The sequence below is a fragment of the Panicum virgatum genome, chromosome 3N, assembly GCF_016808335.1.
Source record: "Panicum virgatum strain AP13 chromosome 3N, P.virgatum_v5, whole genome shotgun sequence".
Classification (NCBI taxonomy): Eukaryota; Viridiplantae; Streptophyta; class Magnoliopsida; order Poales; family Poaceae; genus Panicum; species Panicum virgatum.
The window spans coordinates 6,394,262-6,415,943 of record NC_053147.1 but is presented as its reverse complement, the minus strand read 5'-3'; the positions used below and the strand labels follow the sequence as shown (position 1 = coordinate 6,415,943).

The 21,682-nt window shown below is 45.2% G+C and overlaps 1 protein-coding gene across 2 annotated transcripts; it reads right to left on the bottom strand.

Moving 5' to 3' along the window:
* Positions 1-408: 408 nt before the first annotated feature.
* LOC120667089 (MADS-box transcription factor 58-like) lies at positions 409-8,963 on the bottom strand. Of its 2 annotated transcripts, XM_039947112.1 has the most exons (9): positions 8,827-8,963; positions 8,288-8,592; positions 2,697-2,781; positions 1,676-1,737; positions 1,471-1,570; positions 1,336-1,377; positions 1,213-1,254; positions 895-1,072; positions 409-572 (listed from the first exon to the last, which is right to left on the bottom strand). In XM_039947112.1, exons 1-9 carry the CDS (start codon positions 8,863-8,865, stop codon positions 562-564), a joined length of 864 nt encoding a protein of 287 aa, XP_039803046.1. In that variant the 5' UTR covers positions 8,866-8,963; the 3' UTR covers positions 409-561. The 2 variants fall into 2 exon arrangements, with proteins under 2 accessions (XP_039803046.1, XP_039803045.1); XM_039947111.1 differs by having other exon boundaries at positions 1,336-1,570.
* Positions 8,964-21,682: the final 12,719 nt, after the last annotated feature.

Here is a 21,682-nt window from a genome sequence, read left to right as displayed (position 1 = left end):
GGCCGCGTTTCGCGTCCCCTACGCTCGCGCGCGCGCGTCGTTTTTTTTTACAGGGCCTGCACGCGTGCGTGCTCGCGCCGGGCCGATTCTTTAGCCCATCAACGTTGTTGGGCTGGATGCTGTGTGGGAATTGGGACCAGGCAAAGTGTCGTCCATGATGATCATGCGCTATGGATGGATGTGGATGGATGATTTTGAGATCTGACTGACTACTTCATGCGTCGCCGTGATCTTTTCCTCCAGTTTGTAGGCAGACACCGAGTAGTTGAGATCTGCCCTCCGCCACCGGCAAGAATCCTACTTGTTTGTGCATGACTTTGGTGAAAGTTAATAATAAGACAGCATCACAAATATTCCATATAGAAACATGAACAATAATGCAGTGTCCCAGTTGCAAATAAAGATTAATTGCATCACATAGGTAGGTGCTGCTAAAGCCTTAATATAATTGTGCTTGCATGCACATGAAGCAGTAGTTGTCATCTTTTTTTTAAATATAAATAAAGTTCCAGCTCCTCACTTGCAGGCACATCACAGATAACTGGATCTCCATTGGTCCATTTATCTTCCACCTGAACACAATAAAAGAAAGAAAAACGAGATGCAGAACTACAGTGAGATGTACTGTTGAGGAAATTTTGCATGCATAACTAAATGCAAGGGTATCTAGGCGCACTACAATTATAAAGTCACTGTAACCTTCTTTTTTTGTTTCTGGTCCTAAGGGCCACCCTCTTTATAATAATTCCTCTCTCTCTTTTTTTCTTCCTATTTTTTCCCCTTATGATCAATTGACATGTGATTTAGAGGAATTTACATGGTATTATACAACAATTGAGGGGTGTCCATTTAAACACGTTCATATAGATAAATAGAGTAGAGATGAAACCTTACCTAGGTTGAAGTCTTTCCGGTCCTCCTGCTGGGAGTAAAATTGAGGCTGCTGCTGCGTGATGTTGAACTGCAGGAAGCTTCTTATTGGGTCATAAGGAATGAAACCTTGCTGGTACTCACTCGTCGACGACTCCCCCATCATGTTCGCTGTCTGCTGTGCCCTCTCATTCTCGTCAACCTGCATTTGTGTGGCAATTAACTTGTTAGAATTTTTTTTCTGGAAAGGTAGGATAAAATAGCATTTCAGTAATTACAGTTAAAAATTTTGCTTCTTGGAGTAATCACATTCTTCTTAATAACTAACAGGTTATTACTTACCCTGCTCCTTAAGTACAAGTTATCATTCTGCAACTCCATTTCCTGAAAAAGTTCAAATTCTTGTAATATGCTCAATGTCAAGAAAATCAATAAAGTTCAGATTTTTGTTGTATTTTCTCGTACCCTCCTCTGCATATACTCGAGTTCAGAAGATAGCACCTCATTCTGCAGAGTAATGAGATGGCCATGAATCGGGCAAACAAAATAAATATTTATTTTCCTCGCAATGCAACGTATATGATTATTATCACAGTGTACCTTTCTAGCTCTAATCTTTACCAGGCCTTTGTCCAACCTAGCCTCTAGCTGCTTAAGGTCCTTGTGGCTCATGGTTGAAATAGAATCACCTACCAGGGTCCTGAGGAGAACATGAATAGATGAGTTTATATGGTCAGCAAAGGAAAACCTTTTCCTTAGGATAATTGACCATGTTGTACTCGATAATTCTGTCTAAATACCGAACCTGTTGGAGTTCTGCAAGTTGGTGATCTGCTGCCTCAGCCTAGCAGATTCCTGCTTGTAGTGCTGCAAGTTTGGAATTTAGGTTCATTTAATAATATTTCATTCTGATGTTCAAGCAAATGTCAAGCAAGGGAGCTTCGGTAACCTACTAAGTTAAGTATCATCCAATGCTGAGGGATGCAATCATTTATACCAATTGCAAAATATCCGACTCCAATCCAATTAAGTTATTTAGTGGAAATCTGTTTTCAGGAACAAGAAATTAAATATTTCCCTGAAGCATGTTTAGTCCTTTATACAACCCAAAAGTATTCTAGCCTGACCCTGTTATTTCATTAAAGCTATTGTTTTAGAAAAAAGGGTAAGGTTGATGCAATAAACACCTAAAGCCAAAAGCCAAAAAAAATAGTTAATATTCAGTTCCTCTTTTTTTAACTACTGCTCCCATATTATATGGCAGTTTCAAGCTATATTATTCAGCTACAAAATCATGCAACCTTTAGATAGGCAACCTAAAGTTTAGCTACAAAATCATGCATGTGTTACTAAATCTTAATTCAACGGATTTAAATCAGTGAAACATCAAGTATTCAGCCGACAAAAACATATTACTAATCTGCGCTGATATCCCCCTTTACTGTCCAAAATATCCATGCTATCATCCTCTACCATTTCAAGCGTAGAATAATCAGAGTTGTCCAGTGGACAACCATATGCACATCGGCACATGGTCTGCTGGTCCAAGTTTGTTCTCATGAGGATTAGTGTATATATACAGATCACTGAAATTTCTATCGTGTAATGACCGGAATTACAGTCTACAGGAGTTAATTATGTCGACCAGTCTGAAGATTTTGCTCGGAGAAATCATTTTGGCTGAAGAGGCCACAGTTACAAGGAATGTTGCCTGCACTAGGTTCAGAAAGTAGACTGCAACCCTGCAGGCATTGCCTGTGGTCGCCATCCCAGGTCTCAGGATAGAAGCACTAGTATTGTGTGTTGACTGATCGATATGATGTTACCTGGATAGTGACCTCTGCAACCGTACTAGCTGCGCTGGAGTTGTCACTGGTTGCCTTCTTGTACCTCTCAATGGTTGCCTTCACGCTGCCGCAGTTACACAAACAGTATGCTACCGGAGTTAGTGCACACATGCAGTATACTGTGCTTAATTACATGCACATACATGATGGAGATGGTTTTCCAATGAACAAATATTGTATGTGGTGATAGATAAAAAAAAGCAACAACAATGTTTAGATTGCCGAACTCTTTCCAGGAAAAAGTGATTACACAAATTATAATAGAAATTTTAACTAAAATGTCCAGAAAATATACAGGTAACTAATAAAATGTGTGATTTTCCTACATGGCTATTTGCCACTACTACTCCAGTCATCCTTCCAAATTTAAGTAGCCTTCATTTTTCCCCCAACTGTAAATAATCCTAAAACCTCTATGCCACTACGCTCACAGACAGTTTCCAAATTCCGAAACAGTATAAAATAAGGGCACCAAGGTCATTACATGTAATTAATTCTAATGCACACGTATAAAACAATCTACATTTGGAGCCAGAAAGAGTAATATAGCATAGGCCACCAAAAATAATGTCACTTAAAATTCCAGATTTCTGAAAGTTAGTTCGGCCAGGATAAAATAAATGAACCAAGTTATCCCAAAACACTAGTTTTCAGCAGCATAAATGAACCTAATAGGCACTGCATATACCAGTGCACACGGCTCACTACTGCAAATACTTGTTTCTGTATATATGAACCTGCAGAACAAACGTGGAAGTGGAACCCCACAGGTCCAGCCAAAGATGTAGAAGAGACATTAATAACCAACTGGAACTGTTAGGAACATCGATTGTCATATCGGTTCAAGAGGTGTGTTGCCACAACACCACAGCTGACAGATCCACAAGTCTTCGAGGAAGTCTGCTACAGTGATTTTGCTCTTTACCGAGAACTTCTTTGTTTCATGTCTGACTTGAACCTTTTGTATTTTATGCTATTGATATTGAATGTTCTACTTAGTAGCTAGATCCGCATTTTCATGACCCTACTCCACTAATATAATTATTAATAGCCATCTTACGCTGCTTAGGCTAATTCATGATGAGCCGAACCCCACTGGTGGGTGAGCGAATTACCCTCGTATCAGATGTTATTTCAGAGAAAGAAAAATAATTTATGTAATATCGAATTATCTGTAAAAAAAACTGCATTTCTACCTCCTAAAATGATAAAGCAGTGCTCCTGCTTTTATTTAAAAAATAGCCATCTTACATTCTTACCGCAGGCATGCTATGCATCTATTGATCATTCCACTACTAGAAAACAAGCCTTAGGTCCACCCCAAAAGTACCAGTATCGAAATGAACCGGTACCTATGGTAGTATAGGTACCGGTTCATCTCCATACCGGTACTTTTGGGGTGGATGGAATTTTTGAATTGGCCTTAGTCACCGGTTGATATTATCAACCGGTACCTAAGGCTCTCCATAGGTACCGGGTGGTAATTTTTATATTAGTACCGGGTGGTACCACCAACCGATATCTATAGACGAGCCTTAGGTACCAGTTGGTGTTACCAACCGGTACCTTAGGAGCCTTTGGTATCGGTTGGTAACACAAACCGGTACCTATGGCTCATACATGGGTTACTTTAAAAGGAATATATCTCCTTCTCAATCAGAACAACTATGTAGCTGAGATGGTAAAGGGGTAGCGTGCGAGACTAGAGGTCGTGGGTTCAAATCCCAGCGAAAGAATATTTTGTCTCATTTTGGAGGCCTTAGGTACCGGTTATTTTACCCGGTACCAAAGGCTCGAGCCATTGGTACCACTTTTGGGGTACCGGTTCAAAAAACCGGTACCAAAGGGCATTCTCAACCGGTGCCTATGACACTTTTTCTAGTAGTGTTCATTTGCTTGGTGAAGATCGATTTTGACCCCAGCCTGCTAGTAGTACTTTCTCAAGGAATTTATTCCTAAATCTCATTAAAACAAATTAATGGTTGGTTGAAAAGTTTTAAATTGACCATGTAAGTGCAATTTGACTACAAATTACCTTTTGCAACTTATACATTCATTTGTGCTGAGTGCTCTTGAACCTTGTGTATTTTATGCTATTGATATTGAATGTTCTACTTAGTAGCTAGATCCGCATTTTCATGACCCTACTCCACTAATATAATTATTAATAGCCATCTTACGCTGCTTAGGCTAATTCATGATGAGCCGAACCCCACTGGTGGGTGAGCGAATTACCCTCGTATCAGATGTTATTTCAGAGAAAGAAAATAATTTATGTAATATCGAATTATCTGTAAAAAACTGCATTTCTACCTCCTAAAATGATAAAGCAGTGCTCCTGCTTTTATTTAAAAAAATAGCCATCTTACATTCTTACCGCAGGCATGCTATGCATCTATTGATCTTTCATTTGCTTGGTGAAGATCGATTTTGACCCCAGCCTACTAGTAGTACTTTCTCAAGGAATTTATTCCTAAATCTCATTAAAACAAATTAATGGTTGGTTGAAAAGTTTTAAATTGACCATGTAAGTGCAATTTGACTACAAATTACCTTTTGCAACTTATACATTCATTTGTGCTGAGTGCTGAACTTATGGTATCATAACAGAACTGTATGCTACTTTGCTAAAATAAAAGAGAACTCACAAAACAACTATATATTGCTATTACAGTCTGGTTCGACAAATGACTTAGAAGTAAGAAAGCAAGCAAGAAGAAAACGTATGCATGGTTCGACACATATTTGCAACATTCCCTCTTGAGCACTGGTCAGTACAATCTTGCTAAATAAATTTGAGAGATGATCAAACAAGAACTAACAACCTGTAATGGCAATTCCCAAACAAAAATTTACCAGTGACTAGTATATCATTTCCCTTCCCTCCCAAAGACCAAACATTTAAAACAAACGCTTCAGAACGATATGGGAAATAACATTCTCAAGACCAAGAGAGTGAGGAAAATAATAGAATCTCTCTCACACATACATCAGAGATTTACAAATCTCAATGTGTTCTTTTTTTTAATCTGAAGAACAAAACCTTGGTATCCTCGAGCATGCTTATCGAGAGCCAGAGGGCGTTGCCCACAGCATGATTTGCCGGCGAGCAGTGGCAATCTATTACCCATTGGTCACAAAGGGGGAGGGGATAGAGAAGCCAGGGTCTCAGCTTTTATCTAGCTGGCCAGCCCTACCCTAGAGGGCCATAACCATTTCTGACCAGCTTGCCAGCTTTCTTCCCCTGTAGTCACCCGATGCAACACTAGCAAGGAACTGGCCATGCCATTGGTGCCGTACGGACAGCATTCATATCACACAAATACACAAAATGCAAGGTAGAGAAATTTGCTATTTTGGCCACTCCGGTTGCCTCCAATATGGTCACTGGAACATGCATGCTCATGGTGAAATTAATCAGCTATCTCAGTTAAAAAAAAGAAATCAGTTGTCGGAACGAACTGTAAGCAACCTTTTTTGAGTTTTAGTTTCATAGTTTGCACCATTCTAATGTTTAATATAGGTAATTATGCTCGAACCTTCTATAATAAAGATTGACACAATGGAGGTACACACATTTATATTAAGTAATTGCAAACAGTGACATATTTTCAAATACCCCGCACAGTGCGGGAAGCCTATGGCACTGGGTACGCCCTTTTAATTGTAAACAATGACATATTTTCAAATAAATGGTCCTAATTTGTATATACAAATTGCACAAACGTTTTAACTGATGCATGCATGTAATGCCTCTAAGTTATGATTCATTTATTTTCCTTTGAATTTTACAAGAATATATGGATTGACTTCTTATCTTCATTCCCTACGCCATTTAAAAAGTAATTTGGTTTCTTAGAAAAAGAACAAATTTTCCCCAGATCTATTGGTCCTCTGAACAATAAGGCTTTTTTGTCTTAAATGGCATATTACTACTATAAGCGTTAAACATTTCAATCCAATATATCAGCATGCTACCATCATCTATTCAAAATTTCAAAGGAAAAAAAGAATTCTGTGAAGACATATAACTATTGTTCTTTGCAATTAAGAAAAATGCATACAATCATATAGAGCAAATCCAATCTATCAATACTGTTGTGAACCTATACGTTCATGCTGGATTGAGTATGTGCAACATAAGGAAATTTACAAATAAGCACAAACGCCTAAGGAAAACAATCAGAGGTAAGCATTGTTTCTTCCAAGTTAATGTATGAGGTTGATAGCTTTAATTCTTTTCATTTTATGTTGCCATTTTCTTCTGCATTGCTGCTTTTATCTTGGTAGGTCATAAGAACTACAGTGCTAGCTGGTGTCAGAGGGTGCCAGACCCCCAGAGCACTCGTGAGTCGTGAACTCGTGATGGGCATCGGCGCATCGCTTAACATATGCAGCACAGCACACATGCATGGCTCTGATGAGGAGACAAGAACCACCACACGCAGGGACAACAGTAACATCTACTGCTATAGTACATCACGCTCCGTATGAGAGAGAGAGAGAGATGATGATGATGGGGGCACATGGAAAGAAACCCTAACCCTAACATAATCACATTGGCATCAAGGGTGTGTTTAGATCCTTAAAAAGAGGTGGGAGAAAAAATCACATCGGATACTGTAGCACATTGTAGCACTTTTCGTTTGTTTGTGGTAAATATTATCCTGCCGTGACCTAACTAGGCTCAAAAGATTTGTCTCGCAATGTACATCAAAACTATGCAATTAGTTTTTTTATTTACCTACATTTAGTACTCCATGCATGAATCATTTGCTATATTTAATATTTCGATGTGATTTTGATGTGATGGAAAGTTTGGATTTTGTGGGGATTTTTGGGGATCTAAACACACCCCAAGATGTGTTGCATCTTTTTACCTCTCTCTCTCTCTCTCATACAGTTACCGAGTTACTTCACTGCACGGGGCACACCCAATAACCATAGCTAGAGAAAGAATTGCTAGATCTTCTCTAGCATGACCAAAGCAACAAAAAGGAAGCAGGGAGGAGATTGGAGGAAATTACTTATTTTTGTGTGAATATGCTTGCCACATATATCATGAGGTATGAAAGATCTAAGCCTCTCTCTCTCGAATAGAAGGGAAAGAAGGTAAACGGAGCAAGAAAAGGGATGTACATGCTTCACAAAGCATACCCTGCGCTGAATCTATCTAGACATCTAGCTCACCTCACAGGAACACAAAAGAAACCGGAAAGGGAGCCGCAAACATCACCACGGATGATGGAACACACACACACACACCCAACCCAACAAATTGAAGAAACCGTTGCAATTCCTTTCACCCTTGCTACTGCCCTCCCTCCATTAGCACAGAAATAAACAAGACAGTTAATAAACAGAAACATGCAGCAAAAAAGATGCAGCTTTCCTCTTTGCAGCAAGAAAGCTGGGAGCTAACTTACTTGCTCCAATTCGGACAGGAATTCAGGAAAACACCATGTGTCTAATCTAACATAGAGCCCCCTTAAATTTCCTTGGGATGACCAGGCATGTGTGCATTTGCGATACTACAAAAAGTGCACGGAATCGAGAAGAACACGACCGACCTGTTGTTGGAGTACTCGTAGAGGCGGCCGCGGCTGGAGAAGACAATGAGGGCGACCTCGGCGTCGCAGAGCACGGAGAGCTCGTACGCCTTCTTGAGGAGTCCATTGCGGCGCTTGCAGAAGGTGACCTGACGGTTGGTCGTGTTCTCGATGCGCTTGATCTCAATCTTGCCCCTCCCGTTCTTCTCTGCAGCAGCAGCAGCAGCAGCAGCTCCGACCGAGCCTGAGCCCGGAGACGACACCGCCGGCTCCTTCAGCTTAGGACCCGTCGTTGAAGTCAAGGTAGACTGCCCGGAGAACCCCCACTGCTAAACCAAGAATTCCAAGCACACACACACACACACACACACACACACACACACACACACACACACACACACACACACACACACACACACACACACACACACACACACACACACACACACACACACACAAGGGTTGTGTTATGTTCATATAAGATGGATCTGCAGCGAAAGAAATGAAGAACAGCCTGGACAAGAAAAAGGAGCAAGCTTCAAGGCAAGAGGGGCAATCACCATGATGTCCGTGGATGGTTGCACTTCTTGGATATGCATGTTCGCCCTCTCTCTTTAGCCAGCAGGAGAGGAGGGAGAGGATTTGTGTTGAAGGAGAAAGGTGGGAGAAGGAGATGGAGTGGTCAGTGTGGTGTTAGCTGCCCTGGTGTTCCAGTCCCCTCTACCTCTCCTTTATATCTCTGTACCAGCATTTTCATGCTCATCCTCTCATATTTTTAATTTCATGACTTGCACATTGTTAGGCAATCAATTAGGTCCATATGGAACGCGGGATTTTACAGGGTTCTCGAATAACTATATTATTTATGTGCTGTTAAATTCTAGTACTTGATGAGCAGCTGCAAAAAAACTCACTTAGGAAATTTCGGAGCGGTTTCGTAGTTTCCTCTTGCAGCTTGCCTAAGCTTTTGGAAAGTGGATGCTAGAAAGGGCAGTCTTGGTTGCTTCAGTAACTCACTTTAACTCTGTAGGACCAAGTTGTATCGGTCCTATTTTAACAAAACTTGAGACGACACTCAATAAATAATAAAGTTATAACTCGATCGAAATTTAATTATCATCCGACTGTCCAATTCATGAAAACTTTTTGTGAGCACACATAGTTTATTACTATCTCTAGTAGTTAAAGACAATAATAACATTTTTCATTATTCTTTAAATTCAGCAAGATGCAACTTGCAGCATTAAATAAAAAAAGCTACAACATGTAGAAGTCTTTTTTAGCAAAAACTTAGACATATAGCACACTTCCATAGCATTTTTTTAGCAATTTTCAACAAATATTCATTGTGTTTCCCATGCATGGTCAAATAGGCAATGGTTTAATTTATATGTGGAGGGATTCTTTTTTCTTTCATATGCAAGAGCTGCGCATCACTGTATTAATTCAAGAGATAAGAGGACACTACCGGAGACGGAGGGTTTGCCATGTGCCTGTTGCACACGGCAAAACCCAGTAAACACACGGCAAACTCTTTACCGTGTGTAACACACGGCAAAGGGCTCACGGCATACAAACATCGGCAAAGAGCTCTTTTGCCGTTTGCCTTTTTTCAGGCACATGGCAAACGGTTCGCCATGTATTTAAGTGGCACTCGGCAAAAAATTTCAGAATAAATAAAAAAAGCCACCACGTCCGCCGTCGCCGCCACCGAGGGAAGGCCGGAGCCGTGCCGTCGCCGCTGCTCTCGTGGAGAGACGGTGCCGCCAGCTCCGCCGGGATCCGCCGCTCGTCGTGGCCATGGAGGGAGGGGAGGACGCCGCCACCGGATCCGCCCGCGCTACCGAGATCCGCCGCTCACCATGGCCATGGAGGGAGGGGTGGAGGCCGCCGCCGGATCCGCCTGCTCCACCGCCCGCCGAGGACGGATTTGCCCTCGCCAGGACGGATCCGCCCGCGCCACCGCCACCGTCCACGACATGTAGGAGGAGCTCCTCCAGGTGGCCGTCTTCGCCAGGAGAGGAGGGGAGGGGACGGCGCTCGCAGGTGGTCCTGCCGGCTGCCTGCCACGTCCTGGCAGCCGCCCGTGGCCGTGAAGCCACAGCCCACAGGCGCCCCCACCGGCTGCCCGGCTCTGCTCCTCGCCCGACCGCCGCCGTTTCTCGTTGTGCCGACCGCTGCTGCTGCTCCTCACCTCGGCTGACGCCGCCGCCGCTCCACCACCCTGCTTCATCAGATCTGAAGGGAAAGAGCCACTCACCGGCCTGCGCCGCCGCCGTTGCTCCTCGAGCCGGTCGCCGGCCACCGCCGCTGCTCCCCGCCTTGGCTGATGCCGCCGCCACTGCTCCTCGCTCGGCTGCCGCTCCCCTCGCCCGGCCGCCGCCGCCGCCCCCCCTGCGCCGCCGCCGCCGCTCCCCTCGCCCCGCCGCCGCTCCCCACTATAGCAAGTGAGGGACGAGCGAAGGGGGGAGGAGAGGGGCAGCAAGCAGGAGGTGCAGGCCACGTGCCGCGCCGATGGGGAGAAGGAGAGGCCGTCGATGGGGAGAAGGAGAGGAGCGGCCGGTGGAGAGGATAAGGCAGGAGTGGATAAGGGAGGGGGTTGAGTTTGAAATAAATGGTGGGGTTTTTTGCCGTGTGGCGTGATCCGGCCCACGGCAAAAAATCACTGCCGTGTGTCTTTCTGACCTGCACACGGCAAAAGGGGTTATTGCCGTGCGTGTTGTGTTTGCCGTGTGTTTTTCGTGTGGCACACGGCAAATACACTCTTTGCCGTGTGCTCGATATCCTGCACACGGCAAATGTCTAGACACACGGTAAATTTGCCGTTTCCCGTAGTGGGAGGAGAGGGATTCTAGGATTGGATGTCATTTCTTTTTATGTTATTTAGGCTTTTAGTAATGTGGATTGTTGCATGTTTAAGGATCGTGTGGTGCACTGTTAGTGGTTCAATTCATTCGTGACAGCGACGCTCATGAAATGAACAAGGCACATTCACGTATGGGCCTTCCCATGTGAGCCCTGCGCAAGCCATGTCTCGTCTTTGGCTGGCTGGACACACGCCCGTACGCGCGTAGATGTCAACAGATCGATCGATGCCAATGCAAGCACGCGTACTAGATAGCTCTCCCCTTCCGCGTCTGCCGCCGCTGGGCCCGTCCGGTCTCGCCGTCTTCACGCTCGGTCGCCTTCACTTCACCGCCGTGGGGCCGGCCGGCCGGCCTCGCCTCCGATCATATCCCACCGCCGGCAAGGACGATGACCGGCCGGTGGCGACGCGCGCTGGTGCGTACGCACGTCGAGCTCGCGTAGGAACGTACACCGCCCGTCGATCCCCTGCCCCTTCGCGGTCGTCGGAAGAAAACGCCCCGCCGGCCGGCCGGCCGACGCAGGCATGTATGAAGTGGCCGGCGTTCTAAGCGACCGGCGAATCGAGCTGTCGTGGTCAGGGGTGAGGCTTGCGAGCCCGGCGCGGCGGCGCTGCTGAGCTGTGGACGCCACGCCGGCCGCTCCGGCCGGGGTACGTCCGGCCGGTGATGGTGCCACGTGAGGACCGGTCGGTGAAACGGAGCCATCAGGGATTCAGAGATCTGCTGGCTGCGACTGCAAGATGGTCATGGGTAGTGTGGTGGTGTCACGTGCCACACACAACAAAGACGAGAGCTCTAGCTAGGAAGAGCGACGAGTTTAATAACAGCTACCTCCTGCAAGGCTTTCTGCAACTAGTATATAGCAGTAGCAGCTCGCAAGTTTTGACAGGGAGATGGAGTCATGGTGGTGGTGTATGTGAGCTCTACTGCTCTAGATGTAACATGGTGCATGGTTTGGTGCAATTTTTACCCGGTGATCTGAGGTTGGCGGCGGTTGGGCTTGGGCAGCATTGTTCAGACTTCAGGGAGGGAAAAGATTACTCCTTTCAGAAGGGGCAGGAACAATGAAAGAGGTGTTGGTCATATACACGTGTATCTTTAAGTCTGTAAATATATACATGGCTAGCTTGATGCAAATATATATGCATTCATCACTTGAACACTGGAACTGCTTGCAGAGGCAGGAACATATTTCATCCTGCACATATGTGGCATAAAGGGCTGCACTCATGTCAATCTACCCCTGACGATAAATGAGTACCAATGCAACTAAGATTTGGTTGATGTATATGATAGAAGCAGATATAGGATTCGCATCGAAACGAACATGGATATTTCGGATATCCATCTTCCCGTTTCCAGACGGGTGGAACCCCGCCGCCGCTGTTCGGGCCTCCTCCACCCTCTCCCCTACCGCGCCGCCACCGGAAGTATGTACGACGGCGAGGATGGTGGCGGCAGGGCCCTTGCCTCCTTTCTTTCTTTCTTTCTTCTTTCTCCTCTCACCCCCCTCCTTCCCAATCCTATCAGGCTATATATGGTGGACGCGGGAGTCTCCGGCAGCGGCTTCCTTGCTGGCGGTGGAGGTTGTGACAGTCGGATCCGCTTCCCCCTCAGCCGGAGCTGAGGGGTGGGAAGGGGGAGCGCTGCCGTCGTGGCCGCACGCCCGAATCTCGTTCATGCGGTGGCCATGCCGGATGCGGCCCATGTCACGATTCCTCGTCGCCGCTCCTCTCCCTGCGTCAGTGACTGTTGGCACGCTGCCATGGGGTGGCGGCGTCGGATCCCAGACTAGTGAGGCTGAATACAGCCTTGCCCTATGGAGCTGGCGCGATGGCGGGGTAACTTCTACTTGCTGATGGAAGCTCTTGTGGCGGTGGTACTACACCGGCAAGCGTTCTGGGCGAAAGCCTTTCCAGACCTTGTGTTTGTGTGAACAATGACGGTGTTTTAGGCGTTGTTGTCGTGGCCTCTACGAATACGAATATTGATGGATCTTTGGGTGAAACCCAAATTCTAGCTTTTGGTGGTGGATAAGGCGGCGACTGACGTCTTTGATGTTGTTTTCTTCTTGGAGCATCATCTTGGAGTTCCTTCGATCTAACTTAGAGCGTGTTTAGTCCGCAAATTTTTTTGGGTTTGGCTACTGTAGCACTTTCGTTTTTATTTGGTAATTAGTGTCCAATCATTGACTAATTAGGCTCAAAAGATTCGTCTCATCATTTCTAGCTAAACTGTGCAATTAGTTATTTTTTAAAACTACATTTAATGTTTTATGCATGTGTCCAAAAATTTGATGTGATGGAGAATCTTGAAAAATTTTTGGAACTAAACAGGGCCTTAGTTACCTCAGCAGTATCAGATGATTTTGGCTATTGAGTTTCTAAGAAAACGAGAGATGTGATGATTTGGTGCTGAGTAAAGGTTTTGCAAGGATGAAACATGGACGATGAGAAGAATTGAAGCTTAGTCTTCTTGATTTCTTTCTTTATTTTAGAGTTTTCTTCCTTGTATTTTTAGATCCTCGTTTGAGGTTTAAACTCTAAGAACTCTTGTAACGATTGGTTGTAAATATTGACATGTGAATTTTTAAGGTCGGAATTTTTCTTCATCTAAATTTTTTTTCATGTTTCCATCCTTGAGATGGAAGCGGATCGGATTCATATTCAAACGTATCTGGCCATCATCCTGTTTCCCTCCCGGCCTCCCGTTTCCATCCTGCCATCAAGTGCTGCTGGCGTGCTGCTATATACTGGATGCCTGGATAACCTTTGTGATGAGCAAGCAGTAACATCACCACTGCGCACCCACATTGGATCCATCATCCAAAAGAGCTACCCATCTCACAATCTGTGAGTGCTTGGACACCTTCTCTCTCTCTTTTTTTTTGAAGAAAATTGGACACCTTCTCCAAACCCTCTCACAATCACACCTTTATTTAAAGATGGAGTAGTAGTAGCAGCAGCTAGAGATTCGAGGACCATATATGTATGAGCCCATCGATTGTTCCCCGTGGTGACAAGAAACCTAGCGAGCTGCTAAGCTGTCCAATCAAAGCGTGCCATGCATCCTGGACGGGTTGAGAGGACCACTACTACAAAACAGGCCTTTGTTCCTGGCCATTTGTCCCGGCAGCCTTTGGGCCCGGGACAATAGGTGGCTTTTGTCCCGGGTCCAACGGCTAGCCGGGCCAGCGGGGGGACGGGGGCCTTTTGTCCCGGTTGGAGACACCAACCGGGACAAAATGGGAGACTTTTGTCCCGGTTGGTGGTTCCAACCGGGACAAAAGGCCCGCGTAGCCTTTTGTCCCGGTTGGAACCACCAACCGGGACAAAAGTCCCCCATTTTGTCCCGGTTCGTGCCTCCAACCGGGACAAAAGGCCTTCCCTTATCCCCTTCCCTCTCCCCCCGCCCGAGCCATTCAGCTCACTTGTTTTCTCTGTTCTTGGCTCGGGATAGAGGAGTTCTTGCTCATTTCTTCACCACATTTGTGAAGATCTTTGATTCCCCGTCCATCCATCTGCTCTAAAGGTTTGGGGCTTGTTTTTCTCTTCTTCCTTGGCTTGTATAGCTCATTTCATACTTTAGAAATAGAGAAAATGTGTAGCTAGCTCATTTCTTGGACATTATTTTGCTAGCTAGATTGCATATATATGTAGGCGTAATTTTCTTTTAGATTTAGATGAGTATATGGATAGTAGAAATTTTTAGAATGAGTGTAGATACTTCATGTGATGTACTTGTATATATGACCATATTGTGGATAGTTGATTTTTTTATTCGTGAATGAATTAATGAAATGAGTATATTATAGAATTTTTTGTATTATGAATGGATTATTTTGACACTCTAGTGATGTATTTAATCAGGCTCACATTGAAACCATCTAGAAGCTAAAAAAATCTTTATTTCGAAACAAGTATACGTCGTTAATCTCCATCCAACGGTGATGGCACTACCTTTCAGGGATACACGATGCGCTATAAGGACGTCGCAAATCGGTTGGTCGCATCACCAGCACTTCCGATTGATAAGAAGACAGCATTTGACGCAGTCAGCATGCCGTTGTTGTACTGAGAGCATATGAACGAGCATGCTGCCTGTGCCAAGTGCTGTGCCTATTAATCGTAAATGTTGGTGCTGCGACTAGCCGATTGGTGACATCCTTGTACCGCACCGTGTCCCCCCGAAAGGCAGTGTCATCACCGCAGGGTTGAGGTTACTGACATATACATTTTCAGAAATAAAGGTTTATTTTTCTTCTAGAGGGTTTCTGGATATTGAAAAGAGTGTACTCCTGGAACTGAAGGGTGTCAAAGTAATTAGAAGTTATAGAGATTTCTTTCAATTAATTAGAGATTTCTTGAGGATTAATGATACATTTCGTCTTTTTTTATATAATTTCATTGTTATTTGCAAGAGTTATTAATCTGATCATTGTAATTGTAATAGTAAATAATTTTTGCTTTGTAATGGTAAGAATTTATAATTTTGTGGAAAATAAAGGTATTTTTCAGTAAAATATGGCTTCAACAGCTGGAGGGAGTGGCGCCGGTGGGGGTGATCGTTGTCCTTCTGGAGAGAAGGGCACAACTCGAGTAGGTCGTCGGTCCAAAAAACCTAGTGCTTTTCATAGGGCAGCGCTCCGTTATTTGGAAAAAGAATATAGAGAATGCATGGCAAGGGGCGAGGAACCTCCGTTTGATCTTGAGGATTTATTGCGGCGTTACGGTTCGTCACCACCAAACTCGGAGGTTTCAGCTCCGCCATCTTATTCTGCGCCAGCAAGAAATCCGTTAGAACATTCTGCGTTCCAACGCAAGGACGGTTGAAAACCTATGTGTTGTTGACCGAATTTTTAAATTTCATGTATAGTACTCCTTTGTTAAGTTCTGTAATGGATTAAGTACCCCTTTTAATTAATCAAGATGTATGATAGATATTGCATATCTTTTAATTATTCATGTTATGTTACATTTAGTTTAATTTAGGTTTGATATATTTTATTTATTCGATACGTGTAAAGAATTCAAATCGATTTATTTAAAATGCAGATGGACCGGCAATGGATGTACAATGCTGACCGACGTTCGAAAGAATTCATTGATGGCCTGCATTATTTTTTGTCTGTGGCTGAGGCAAACAAGCAGAATGGTTTTATGTGCTGCCCGTGTGTTCATTGCAACAATAACAAGGATTACTCATCTTCAAGAATCCTACACAGCCACATTTTCGCAAATGGTTTCATGAAAAAGTATGTTTGTTGGACGAAGCACGGAGAACAGGGGGTTACCATGGAAGACAATGAAGAAGAAGATTTTGACGACCACTTTCCCGGGAATGCTGGAATCGGTGCATTCGATGACGATATTCCCATGGAAGAGCCCGAAGTAGATGTAGCAGAAAATGATCCCAGCGACGATCTGGGGCAAGCATTGCACAATGTGCAGGCAGACTGTGAGAGTGAAACAGAGAGGTTGAAGTTCCAGAAGTTGTTAGAGGACCACCATAAGTTGTTGTACCCAGATTGTCAAAATGGATTTAAGAAACTTGGCACCACCTTGGAGTTGCTGCAATGGAAGGCGACAAATGGTGTATCCGACAAGGGATTTGGTGAATTACTCAAACTTGTTAAAAAATGCTTCCTAAGGACAATGAATTGCCTGCCACAACGTATGAAGCCAAACAACTTGTTTGTCCTTTGGGACTGGAAGTGCAAAAGATACATGCATGCCCCAACGACTGCATCCTCTACCGAGGCGAGTACGAGAATTTGGATGCATGTCCCGTATGCAGTGCATTGCGTTACAAGATTAGAAAAGATGATCCTGGAGATGTCGAGGGAGAGCCTCCCCGGAAGAGAGTTCCTGCGAAGGTCATGTGGTATTTGCCTATAATACCACGTTTGAAGCGTCTGTTTAGAAATAAAGATAATGCTAAGTTGATGCGATGGCACAAAGAGGAACGCAAGAAAGACTCGATGTTGAGACACCCCGCTGATGGGTCGCAGTGGAGAAAAATAGATAGAACGTACCCTAAATTTGATTTGGATGCGAGAAACATAAGGTTCGGTTTGAGTACGGATGGCATGAATCCTTTTGGTGAGATGAGCAGTGGTCATAGCACTTGGCCTGTGACTCTTTGTCTGTACATAACATTAGGCGGGAACGAGGGAAAACGGGCCCCTTTTGTCCCGGGTGGTAGATCCACCCGGGACTAAAGGTGGGCCGCGGGCTGGGAATTTTCCCGGCCCGCCCAAAAACCCCTTTTGTCCCGGGTGAAGCCACCACCCGGGACAAAAGGTCCTTTTGTCCCGGGTGGTGGCTTCACCCGGGACAAAAGGGGGGGCCTTTTGTCCCGGGTGAAACCACGACCCGGGACAAAAGGACCTTTTGTCCCGGGTCGTGGCTTCACCCGGGACAAAAGGCCCCCCCCCCATATATTTCCTTCCTCCTTCGCCCTTCTCCTAACACTTGGTTTCTCATCTCTGCGCCCGTCCTGCTCCCCCCACCGCGCGAGCCGATCGAGCACCGCCGCCATCGACGTCGCCGCCGCCCAGAGCCCCGACCTCACGCCGCCGCCCAGAGCCACCGCCGCCGCCGTCCTGCTCCCCCCACCGCGCGAGCCGAGCACCGCCGCCATCGACGTCGCCGCCGCCCAGAGCCCGCCCCGACCTCACGCCGCCGCCCAGAGCCCGCCCCGACCTCACGCGCCGCCAAGGTGCTCAAATTTAGTGCAAAGAAGTAGTAAAACTTTTGCATCGTTAAGGGAGTTAGAGGTTCAATTTCGGCACCTCATATTTTTGTACAACAATATTCTTATGCAAAAATTTTATTGTGATTTGAGCAAGATATTAAATTCGTGACGATTTCTACTTTCATTTTGTGATGTTTTCAGATGTTTGCCACAGAAACTGGGCCCAAACTAGAGTCCATATGGATTATTTGCAAATATATAATGAAAATTTATAAATTGTCATAGATCCTGTCTATTTATGGCAGTTTTCGTAAATTTCACCAAAAATCTATCATACATTTAAGGATTTCTTGTAGCAGTAGAAATGAGTTATTTTTTGATTCGCTCCTTAAAAAAAAGGGGTGTTCCTACAAATTATTTTTGTAGTAGTGATAAAAGGGTACACTAATAAGTCTTTAGATAGATGAAGTTTGAACAGGGGTGAAAAGACATATACTTAGGGTTCCACAAATTACTACAGAATATCAACAACGGTATTATGTAAAAAAATGAATAAATTAAAAGAGAGAAACAGTAAAGATATCAGCAGAAGCAGTGATTTGACGACTAAAGTACTAATTAACCCAGTAACGGAGACTAAAGAAATACAATTATTTTGTTGCAATTGGGTTCTCCAACGGAGAGTTAAAGAAGATGATTCATTATGTCGATTCACAAAGCAAATAGCCTTCTCTCAATCTTGAGGGGAATTTCAAAATAGCATCCGTACGAGATCAATACAAACACAGGTACATCATAAACTGGCCCAGCTTAGCTGGCACATGCATGACTCTTCAACAAACGCGCACACATGCAAACAATTCTCCGTTACTTAGTCAAATGCTCGCAAATATGTGGATTATTTAGATAATTTTTTAAGGGTTTTATTTGTATTCATATTTTAGTTACGATGGACCCGCGACACACAGACGCGGAAGACGAACAGTTCTTGTTGAATATGATTGGCGAAGGTCAAGGAGATGTCGCTGAACAAGCTGATGATGGCAGCAATACCGACATATATTTGAATATGTCCGGTGATGGAATTGAGGCACCATCTATTCAGGATGACGCTGCTGCTGAACAAAGTGCTAATGTACATATCACAACTATAATTATTTGTAGTGACAATCATATTTTCATCTGAATCTATATGAATACTATGAATGTTTTTTTATAGCCGTCTGGATCATCGTCGCAGCAGAAAAAGACGAAGCGAGGCCCAACAAAAAAACTGGAAGGGCGGTTCATTATAACGGAAGTTGGTCCAGATGGCGAACCGATCGCTCCAGAAGCTGCCGCCAAAAAATTCATAAGACAATCCGGATGTATTGTCAGGGACCACATCCCGATCAGCTTCAAGCTCTGGAAAGCTTCCAATCCAAGCGAGGAACGGGATGCGGTACCCGAAAGAGAAAAAGAATGGTGCTGGCGGGAGCTTAAGAAAAACTTCACGGTTCCAGCTGAATCCGAAGAGATATGCAAGCGCTGGACCCTGAGTAAGATGGCCGAACAACTGCGATCATTCAAGAAAATTTTGACGAAGAAATATATCAAGACCGGGACCACACCCGTATTTACCGGCGAGCTCGAAAAGCTCAGGGGTCACTGGGATGCATTTGTGGAATACAAGTCTTCAGAGCTTGGGCTTCAAAAGGTGCAGAAGGCCAAAGACAACGCCTCGAAGAAAGTGTACCATCACACTCTAGGCCAAGGAGGCTACAAGCTTGCAGTACCCAAATGGGAGAAGATGGAGCAGGATCTGCTTGACAGAGGCATCCGACCTGCGACCATGAACTGGCCTGAAAGGTCAAGGACCTGGTTTTATGGTCACGGGGGAAGCTTGGACCCAATGACTGATGACTGCATCTATGGGCCAAACATCCAGCGAGCAGCCCAGAGACTACAGGAGGCCATACAAGCAGCGGCCGAGGGAACATTCCAGCCAGATAGAGAGAGGGACGAGCTGACTTACGCCCTTGGGAATCCAGAGCATCCGGGCCGCACAAGAGGCAAAGGCGTGGTTCCGTGGAAGTATGGGTTCAGGGATTACATTGATTCATATAGAAGCCGGCAAAGAAGAAAGAATGATGAGCGGGAGCACCTGCGAAGGCTAGAGGAACGGCTCATGTCACACGATCAAAGACTGGAGGAAGAGGTACAACGCCAAGTGGCCGTAGCAATGAGCCAGCAACAGCAAGCGCAAACGTTGCCTCCAGAGCCTAGTGTCGCAGCCGATCACCTGTCTCAGCGGAAAAGTAGCTGCGCTTCCACAGACGTCGCCGCTGCCGAGCCCACGGGGATCCAGGCCGCAGTTGAAGCGTCGGCCCCGCAGCGATTTCCAGTGGATGAGATCACCCACCGGACACCTTGTGACCTGCAGACTGCCGTTAAGAACTTAATGTTCACTGTTGCGTACGGTACCGCCATGCCAACCGAACCAGGCGACGTGTACCACGGGCAGCAAATTCCGCCTAGATACACAAGAGTTGGCGTGGAGCAGGTGTGCCAGGGTTGGGAGACGCTCGAGCTTGATATTCCTGGAGGCGATGGGGAGAGGACACTAGCAGAAGCCATTCATGGCTACATCCTATGGGATAAGCGCTACATTGTCCTAAAGTCGGATGATCAAACACCAAGACCGGCATCTCAGCATGCCTCTCCAAGACCGGCATCTCCGCAAAACTCCCCAAGGGCAGCACTGTCTCGGCAAGGTTCACCGGCACATTCTCCATCACCATCATCTCATGCGCCGATGAACACTCAAGCGTCACCGTCGCCTCCATGGTCACCCCCTCCGCCGCCGGCAAAGAAGCAGAAACGGCCGCCGGCAAAGAAGGTAGCTGCACCGGCTAGGGAGCCTCCAAAGAAGAAGGAAAAGAAGAAGAAAACCAAGGAGGCTCCTATTAAACCCTGGGACATGAGCCTTGAAGAATGCGATCGGATAACTCAAGAAAGAGTTAAAGAGCACTTCAAGCCGAAGCCGAAGCCGGAGCCCGAGAAAGTGATAAATCCGATAGATTTGAAATTTTTTAAGGGAATGTGCGAAGCAAATAAGAGAAAATTCATTCCGAGAGACCCCCCTTCAGACTACGAACGCACAATTATCAAAACTACTGAGAAAAAGAAGAGACAATCAAAGTCGTCGTCGTCCGACGTTCCACAGCTCGGAGCCCAAAAGAAACAATCAATAGAGCCTCTCGTAGTGGGACAGACGACGCAAGAACAAGACTTTGTTACATTTCTGAAAGAATCAAACCTGACGGCCGCTCAGATTGCAGGGGGAGAAGATATTCCAAAGGCCGATGTGGTCGTCAAATGGACGTTTGAGATCGGCAAAACTCTTGTACCCCCCGAAGTAGTGTCTGTGCTTCCAACGCAAATGTATAAGCTGCACCAGCACTACATGCGTGCGATGGCCGATTGCATCTTCATGCAGGGCGCAAAGATTAAAGATGATGATTTCTTACGGGGGGAGGCCATTCTATGGATAAACTGGGAAGAAATTTACCAACTATTCCATCAGGAGGCCCTCGACATCTCTATGGTCGCCTTGTGGGTTCTGTAAGTATTTTACTCTCCTTACGTATTGTTTTGCATGATCTCAACATACTGATCTCTTGATTTATTCGGTATCATGTAGAATGGAGATACATACTTGCAGAAGAAAGGGATACTCTCACCTCGGCTTCATCGACCCAATTACTTGTAATTGGAGGCTTCTACGCGACAATACCGATGAGATATTCCAAATGTTGTTCAAGTACATAAGCGTTTATCACAACAAGCAAATGATATTGTTTCCTTACAACTT

Bases quoted from the DNA above. Each gene is read 5' to 3' on its own strand.
- LOC120667089 (XM_039947111.1), bottom strand. From the start codon at position 8,865: ATGCATATCCAAGAAGTGCAACCATCCACGGACATCATG. The intron at 1,571-1,675 runs GTTCGGTATTTA...TGTTCTCCTCAG, and splicing joins AACTTGCAGAACTCCAACAG to GACCCTGGTAGGTGATTCTA. The intron at 1,255-1,335 runs GTACGAGAAAAT...GAACTTTTTCAG, and splicing joins TCGAGTATATGCAGAGGAGG to GAAATGGAGTTGCAGAATGA.